The sequence below is a fragment of the Mastacembelus armatus genome, chromosome 23 (genome assembly GCF_900324485.2).
Source record: "Mastacembelus armatus chromosome 23, fMasArm1.2, whole genome shotgun sequence".
Lineage (NCBI taxonomy): Eukaryota > Metazoa > Chordata > Actinopteri > Synbranchiformes > Mastacembelidae > Mastacembelus > Mastacembelus armatus.
Genome location: NC_046655.1, coordinates 10,886,875 through 10,895,997, shown reverse-complemented (window position 1 = coordinate 10,895,997; position 9,123 = coordinate 10,886,875). Strand labels below are relative to the sequence as shown.

At 38.8% G+C, this 9,123-nt stretch overlaps 1 protein-coding gene across 1 annotated transcript; it reads left to right on the top strand.

Moving 5' to 3' along the window:
- The first annotated feature begins 4,373 nt into the window (after window positions 1–4,373).
- On the top strand, window positions 4,374–8,158 carry pax4 (paired box 4). The gene is made up of 8 exons (XM_026327389.1): window positions 4,374–4,401; window positions 4,565–4,695; window positions 4,895–5,107; window positions 5,200–5,281; window positions 5,492–5,629; window positions 5,734–5,816; window positions 5,893–5,956; window positions 8,127–8,158. The coding sequence occupies exons 1-8, from the start codon at window positions 4,374–4,376 to the stop codon at window positions 8,156–8,158; spliced, it is 771 nt and encodes a 256-aa protein (XP_026183174.1).
- Window positions 8,159–9,123: the final 965 nt, after the last annotated feature.

The window sequence follows — 9,123 nt, the reverse complement described above, 5'->3', positions numbered from 1 at the left end:
AACACACTTTGCCATACGTACACACCAGTCAAAACATGTCCGGGTCTCGGGGGCGGAATGAATGGGAGCGAATGGAGCCGCTTTTCGACCGCGTGGGCAGTTTGAATTGAATACTTCCGGAGCACGAGGTGCGACACGTCAGCACAGAGTCAACTCAGCACATACAGCACATCCAGTGTTTTTAGCTGCTCAGAGCTTTACACTGCAGAAGAACATGGTATTTACAAAAATCATCACAAGTCATCATTTTGACTTGCCATCTCCTGGTTAGATCCGGATATCATAATTAATTATTAACTATTATAAACTTGTAAACCATATGCTCACATTTACCAGATACTGTAATTTATAGGCAATGATTTGGAACTCTTCAAACATGTGAAGTTTTTAATATTTCTTCACTATTTACATATTTACTGGTAGTTGTCATAGCATCCAATGATGCATATCAAAACGCTAACTTTGCTTACTTCTAATTTTACATGTTCCCAATTGTAAACAAATCTGGGATCAAAACGGGCCTTCAGTCGTAGCCCAAGGTGTAACTCACTAAATCTCATAGTTACAATAAGCTTCTGGTTTCCTGTAAAAATGTACTCAGGTGAAAGTTTTAAAAGTTGAATGTAACATCTTACACAAACTAAAACAATAGTCCTACTTACTACATCCCACTGTCTCAAACTGAGGAAATAAACACAAATTAAATCAGGTGGCACTGTGTCTAGAATTTAAAATCCTTCATCTCACATACAAATCCCTTCATGATCAAGCTCCGTTATATCTTAAAGACCTCATAGTATCATATCATCCCACTCTCAGAATGCAGGTCTACCTGTGGTTCCCAGAGTGTCCAAAAGAAGAATGGGAGCTCAGAGCCTGTAGCTATCAAGCTCCTCTCCTGTGGAACCAGCTCCCAGTCTGGGTTCAGCTGGCAGACACTCTCTGTATTTTTAAGGCTAGTCTTAAAACCTTCCTTTTTGACAAAGCATATAGTTAGGGCTGGCTTCAGGTAACCCTGAACCCTCCCTTAGTTATGCTGCTATTGGCCTAGACTGCCTGAGGACTTCCCATCGGTGCACTGATCTCCTCTCCCCTCTCTCTCCCCACTCCTTTTTCTAGACTTCTGTCTTGAGATGATTGTATTGTGATTTAGCACTATACATAAACTGAACTGAATTGAATTTGTTTTTGTTTTTTTCATAAATAAATAAATTTACCCCATTCTCCTACTTGTCTTTTCCTTTCTCTCTGAAGAATTATATGTCTTTGTTCTAGAGAGTTCAAGACTGAAAAACATTAAACCAAATCTGGTATAATTTTGATTAAATTGTAGGAAAAGATTGAAGGAAAAGCACAGGTGGAATTACTAATATTATGCCTGGCTGTGTTCAATTTCCAGGGCTCTTGTACTGTATGAAATACCAGAGGCATGTGCACTCACTTTCATGGCTTACTGGTCCATTTAATAGAATCGAGCCCTGGTTAATGTCACTGTATAAGTAACACCTGTACTTTACCTGCTTTGACCAGTCAAACTATCTGTTGTGGAAATTGATGAAAATATATCAAGTCAGAGTAACCACTACACAGCTGATTTACAGATGAGGGGTAATGGATAACATCAAAATGATAGTAATCCTGACAACATGTTGTCAGTCCAGCTCTGCCACAGTCTTCTAATGACAGCTTCAGACAACTGAGCAGATTCATGGCTCAGCGTCCTTTCTCCTCAGTGCTACTGTCCATGACTCTTTTAACGTTATCTTTGCGTTTTTCAGTGCACAGCAAATAGGCCTAACGAGCGTTTAAACGCACTAAGAGTAGCCTCTTACAAGCGGAATAATGAGGAAACATCTCCGTGTTATGAGAAAATATGGCGAGTAGTGTCATTTTAAGACTGTTTTGTAAAGGATTTTATCATTCAAGAAGTTCATTCAAGGCGACAGTGGAAGATTCGGTGAAGCTGAACAGTAAGGAATGTAATCACATTTAGTTATTGTAACCTACGCCGCAAACAATGTGTCATTATGACGACAGTTGATTCCAATTTTGAGACTTTAAACTTAACAAAACAAAACAAAACATAACACGTGTCTCAGTAATCGGTCCTTGAGGTCACATCGTTTACTTGTTAAAAAACACAAAGCATTTAAGACGCAGTTAAAATTCAATGGCATCTTAACACGTGCGACTTTTGGTGTAGACAACTGCTGAAATGGGCGCATTTGGACACGGATATAAAAGTTGAGATCTATTAATAACAAAAGACTAAAACACGCGTCTGCCTTCACGAAATTAAAATCATTTAATAAAGTAAAAACGCTATTGACATGAAGTGAACCTCTGCTGTCTCATAACAGGAAGGTGTTGCTAAACAAGCGACTATGGAGCCAGCTTCTTTGCGCACAGGATACCTCGGTGCGCTTTGGAGAGGTTGGATAACCTTTTTACGCAGCATAATTATTTACATTATTTACAATTTCAAAGCTTAACAACATAGTTATTCGACAATAAACGTGTTTTACGGACAATACAAACATACAGGATGCTTAATCTAAATGTACACTTGTCTGTGGCACAATATCAAGACCTAAAACTCACGCCCACTCATTTGGAGAGGCCAGATTAAAATTTACGCATCACGAATATGTGGTGCTGTCTTAACAACACAACCTAAGTACATTAATCAACCTCGTTTGGCACACACTGTATGTGCAATAAAGTACTATAAATCAATGACCACAGCAAGTCCGCGGTAATAAATAAAAAGGTTCGCCTTATTTGTCCCTTGTCTCGTTGGCAAGGAGATGATGGTGTCCAAAAATGGCTGTCCTCTATCTAACCTGACTGATTGTACACAGAGAGTATTATTGTCCCCCAACTCAGGGTTAATGTATAATTTGGGCCATATGGCATTTTAAAATCTGAGCCTTTATTTCGGTGGTACTTCGATCTGTGTGGACCCAACTAATGATATTCAATTAGTCATTAAACAGGCCAAAAGACGAGCCTTGTGTGCGTTTTAACATAGGCTAATATTTGCTCTTCAAATATTTCCCTTTGAAACGTTTACAACGCATTTTTATCTGCTGGCTGTCCAAGGAACATCTGTGAGGGTTATTTTAGTCTCTCTCTTCTGGATAAACGAGGTTCCCCAATTGGCCCATTCCTTGCGCCCATATACGAGTATATTTGTTCACGTTTTGAAAGAAAATGTAATAAAGAGAGGCTGTGTGATTTATGGTTTATCAAAAGCACTTTACCATATGGCAGTCGTCGTTGGAACAGATTTCCAAATGTTTGTTTTCTAAAAAAAAAACAAAGACCAGAGATCCTTTTAATCTGAGCTACTTCACCTGGGAAGGGATGCTCAAGTCACGTGACCACAGCCCCCACCTACCCCCCAAAAAGTGAGAAACTGTTGATTATTTGGGCTCTTTGAACGATGAAATCGTAACCTTCATTTCATGACAAGCTGCACCGAAGCAGCAAGTTTAAGGACAGAAAATCAGGGTTTGTTTGACTGAGAGTGTAGGCAGCCACTGCGCAAACGAACCTTAGTCTGAATTCCCAAGCTTGAATACATGTTAGTTCGCTACTGCAGATATTTTAAATATAAATAACAACATTTATAACACAGAAGTGGAAATATTTGTTCATGGCCCGGAATGTGGCATAATCAACAAATCAGGTAAACTGTGTCCAGGTGCTGTGCAGTCCGGTCCAGTAAAGTTACGCGTGAAAATATGTAATAAACCAACAGAATAACACGATGCAAAGATGATGATATTCATACTTGACGGGGTGAAGTGCGCAAATGCACATTTTCATGACTCAGATTTTGGCATTTCACTTTATTTTACTAAAGGCTTAATGTGCATACTATAACCATATAAACGCCAAACATTCGCACTTATTTAATTAGTGTGACTTGATGGAGGACTCTGAAGGAATATTTCCATGACTCAATCATTGTACCCTCCTCTGATGGCACATGGCTTGAAAACCGAATCAGAACTCTGTCTTCAAACAAATAAAAATGAAAACCAGACCATGATTATTTGTCTATTGTGAAGACATTCTGTAAGAACAGACCTGCCATCTCTTTAGATGTTTATAATGCCCACATGCAATGTTGACATTTCTGGTGACAGGCCACCGCGTCATATTCAGGTCTGCAGGCCTATAAATCTCACTGAACGGCGTGATTGCCCTCATTGTCTTTCTCCATAGGTACCTGGAGATACCCGGACAGTCTTTCCTACAAGATTTTACATTTTCACATCGCAGTCTAAGGTCGTTCTAACTGGGAATATTATCACGAATTTTGTTTCTGTAGTCAATTTCATAAAGCAAAGCTGGGCGCAACGGAGATGTGTGGCGCAAACATTGATCTTCAAAGTAAAGGTTAATTTTACATTTTTATGACGCACTTTAAGGCTATAAATACATTTTAAAGACACCTAATGAAACCACGTGATGAGCCTTTGTTGTACAGTAATAATAGTTTAAACTAATTTAATCAGTATATAATATATAATATACTTATGTGGTATATACAAAGGGGGTGGAAGTGTCAACCAGCTGGGAGGAATATTTCTTAACGGAAGACCTCTCCCAGAATCCAAGAGGAAGAAAATGATTCAGCTAGCCTCGGAGGGAGTCCGTCCCAGCCAGATCTCCAGGATACTTCGGGTAAACTGAATCTTTAAATGGGCTCTAATAACCGCATTTAAGCTTTAAATCAGGTGGATTATGTTGTGCTGAAAGAAAGGTGTCTAAAACGTCTTGCTGTGAGACTATTTATTCTGACAGAGCAGGTGTTGGTAATTACAATTAAATATTATTGTCGGTGTTAAACATTTAAGAAAGTGCTCCCCATTGCGTCTTCCAGGTGTCCAATGGGTGCGTCAGCAAGATCCTGAGCCGCTACCGCTGCACAGGTCTCCTGGAGCCCAAAACTATTGGAGGGAGCCGACCTCGACTTCTCACCCCCGGTGTCATCTCTACAATTATTCAATGCAAAAGGGAAAACCCAACAATTTTTGCCTGGGAAATTCGAAAACGGCTAGCAGCGACGCGAATATGCCACTCCAAAGTTCCCAGTGTAAGTGATGCTGATATTCAGATTTTGATTTAACGCAACTGATAATGTTACCACAATTTCATGATATAATTTTGCATCAAATGTTCTGCAAGGTGTCATCTATAAATCGGATTTTAAGAAAGATCCAGGGGCCAATGTGCGTGGAGATCAATGCGCACACCGGATCTGAGCACCGTAAGTCACCAGTGAAGTTCAAAGACTGAAACTTGTATCCTTATGGTCATTATAAAGAACATAGTGTATGATTGAATAAAGTACATCAAACCAAACAGAACAAAACTCCATCATCTAATACTTTATGCCACATAATTTGATTTTCCATATAAATATACATCCAACTAATAATTACTGATATTAATTTAGGAAGTTGTGTGTCCCATGCAGACTTTCATTATCCAATGCAAGAAGCGAATGACAGAGAGATGTTAGAGGCAGTATGCCATAATGACCAGAAACCCAAAGGTGTCCAGTTCCGAAACCGCACCACTTTCACCCTGGAGCAGAGCAGAGTACTTGAGCAAGGTGACTTAGAATCTTCTACTCCATATAGCTCTCGAACTAACACAATGCTGCATCTTTCCGTTTAGAAAAGCACCTAAAATACATGTATATCTCTCCCGAATTAGAATTTTCTCACAGCCACTATGCAGATATGTACACAAGAGAGAAGCTGTCTGCTGAAATCAATCTTCCTGAGGACACGATCAAGGTAGGCTCATATTTTTCTTCATCGAAATCTCAACTTCAGTCTTTCTGCTCTTGAAATGACTGTCTGTCTCTCAAAGGTCTGGTTTTCAAACAGACGGGCCAAGTGGAGGAGGGAAGCCAAACAGAGGAGTAGCACACAGTGTAAGTGTGTGTGTGTGTGTGTGTGTGTGTGTGTGTGTGTGCAAGACTTATTATACTGGAGTGTGCGCGCCAAGGCCTTGAAATATTATTACAATTCAACCATGACAAACTGAACTGAACTGAATAGTAATGGAAAGCCTTTCAGCACATGTCAATTCATGCTTCACAATTACTTGAATGTATTTCTCCTTAGCAGCTGCAGACCTTCAAAAACAAAGTGATTTTGTTCATGTGAATCCAACAATACCACTCAGCGTCACATCTCAACAGGTACAGTGTAAATTAGCACTTTGTGACATGCACTTTAAAGGCCGTGAAAAATGATTTCCTGCATCAGCATGTTTCTTTCCGCAATGAGGTCGAACGTGAACTCACTGTTTTCTGCCAAAGTTCTATATATCACACATTTCCATGTTTATGTCAGGATTTAGTAACATTTGAATCAATGTCTGGGTATCTGGTTTAGTCCCTGTCACACAATCCTGGTACAGCATATTGATTCATTTCTTTAATATAACTTTAGTTTTGGCTGATTTTGCATGACTATGTCACGTTATAGATAGACATTTAAATTGGAAGCAAAGTTTTTTAGGGGTCACATTTTGACTCTGTTTGTGTTGGTTTGAAGGCAACTGGAGTGTCAAGGATTTACTGTGGGAATTCACACTCCTCTTCATACAACACAGGTGCCAGGAAGTTGCCAAATGGCTACATGTTTCCCACAGAAACAGGTAAGACCCTAAATCTGTTTTTAAAAAAGTTGTCTCAACTCTTTCTAAAAAGAGCAAAAATACAGTGATTTCAGAAAGTAAATGACCCTTTAAATTCTACACAATTTATTATCATACAGATTTAATTTTAATGGATAAAACTGCTATTTTTTTTGCCCAGCAATCTACACTGGATATTTGCAACTGCATTAAAAACCAAGTATTCAGAGCCTTATTTAACATGTTAATTGATAGTGGAGATGTTTAACATTTGAACAAATTAAAGCAGATATAGGGTTAAGTAGGAGAAAGTAAAGTAATTATTTCATTTTTTAAAGTTTGGTGTACAGGTATAGGGAATGCAGAATATCTGACATCTTCAATGCAGCCCTCATTCATCCATCAGTCTAACAGCCTGATGACTCAGAGCATAGACAAGATTGCCATGGACCTACAGACAGATAGGTTCGCTTTTCCATCAGTTCACCATCCTCCAGACACAAGGACATCCCTTCCTTTGCTAAGTGAGACAATAAGAACAGACTGCCCCATGACTCAGTGCTGGAACCAGCAGGGACTTTCTTTTACTTGGAGCCAGCACCAAAGAGATGAGAGGATTGTGTTCGTCCAGCAGCCCTGGGATGTGAATCCACATCACTGCATGTTCTGAGTCAGACCATATTTCTGACATTAGTGAGGATATCTCATGTTCAGGATCAATAATCACTCTCAGCATTTGACCTTATTTTGGTACAGCTCAATTTCTGGGCTGAAGGGACAGATACTGACCAGCAGAAGGCGACAGAGGACTGAAGTTCCAATTTTGCTCTTTACACTGCAGCTTCACTCATCACTTTCCCTTGAATGTCTTGAAATGGAATTAATGAGGATGTAACAGAAATCTATACATGAAGTATTATTCAGAATGTAAAGTTCTTGTTGTAATCGCTGATTGGTTACCTCTGACAATCCCAGTGGATCTGAAATCAATCCACTAGACTGAAGTGTAAAGAAGACAAAGACATGAAATGCTGAATAAAGCTGGGCAGACTTTTTTTACCGTGATGATCGGGTGTTTTCCATGAAGTGTAAGGCATTTTATGCCAAGATGTCATTACGCCAACGAACACATTTTGTGTTTTGATATTTAAGAGGTTACATTTAGTGCTAATTGAGAATAATAAAGCAGAAATGATATTTGGGCATCTAACCTGACGCTTTACATTGATGTTCTATATATAGAACATAAATCATAGCTGTATGGATCATTTAAGGTTACCACTGGATAATATAGATGTTTATCTCTTTTATAGTCTTCAGCTTGCTGTTTGTTTAAGTGCAGAAGGAGGTTAAGGCGCTCTTCCAAGATTTCTTTCCAGGGCAGGCCAGTGGGAAAATCTATAAAAGCATAACTTCAAAAAGTCTAAACATGACCTGATATCTGCTCTGCTCCGTATCAGCTTTTATGGCTGCAACAGGGCAGAGGGATTGAGTTCCTTTATATCCCTTTACTACAGCGAAGAGACGGTAAGACTCTGAGTTTCTCAATAATTGGTCTCAGGGGGGAAGGTTGGGATCAGAAGGCGAGCAGCTTGGTCAGCAGCAGGGAAGTGGCCTACTGGCAAAATGACTTGTGGGAATTTAATACCATGAAGCCAGATAGGTAAAGTACATCTCCACATGACAGTGTGTGGTGTTGTGATTACTGCTGTGTAAATCATCAGTGAACCTGAATTGCTTTTGTTACTCCTGTTATTAACAGGACTATGATTTTCTTCAACCTTCATAAACTGAGGTCAATATTAATGTTACTGATAGTGGTCAGTGGTAGAACATAACACTTACTCAGACGATTTTAAAGTACTTGTACTATTTTTATATTTTCTGCTCCTTTTTAATACATTTTAGAGGCAAATATTGTACTTGTGACTTTGCCACATTTATTTCACAGCTTGTTACTGAGATACTAAGTCTAGGACTTTACAATAAAACAACATGTGATAGCTTATACAGTACAATCCATTATATGTATTTTTAACCAACTGAGCCCTAAGTTAGGTACCACTGTGCCATACTACCTGTATAAAGTAGTTCAAAGTTGTGCCACAATAATTGGCTACAATGGAAGAATTTAATTGTGACATATATAACAAGATATTAGTCACATTTTTCTGTAAAACAATACCTTCTGTACTTTTGATACTTTGAGTAAAGAATCTTGATGATACTTCTGAATGCAGCGATAGAGTATTTTTACATTGTGGTATTGCATCTGAAGTAAATAATCCGATTGATTCTCCCTTCACCATCCCAAGAGTTTTTATCTCAATATATTTCACTCAAATATTAATCTTACAGTTGGAGCACTGAGTATATCTTATCTCATATTGAGCAACCAAAAGGTTGCTGAAAAGCTTATCCGAGTTCAATTGTATATCACTTAAGTTGGAGATGTCC

Bases quoted from the DNA above. Each gene is read 5' to 3' on its own strand.
- pax4 (XM_026327389.1), top strand. From the start codon at position 4,374: ATGTGTGGCGCAAACATTGATCTTCAAA. The intron at 4,402-4,564 runs GTAAAGGTTAAT...GTATATACAAAG, and splicing joins CGCAAACATTGATCTTCAAA to GGGGTGGAAGTGTCAACCAG. The intron at 4,696-4,894 runs GTAAACTGAATC...TGCGTCTTCCAG, and splicing joins AGATCTCCAGGATACTTCGG to GTGTCCAATGGGTGCGTCAG.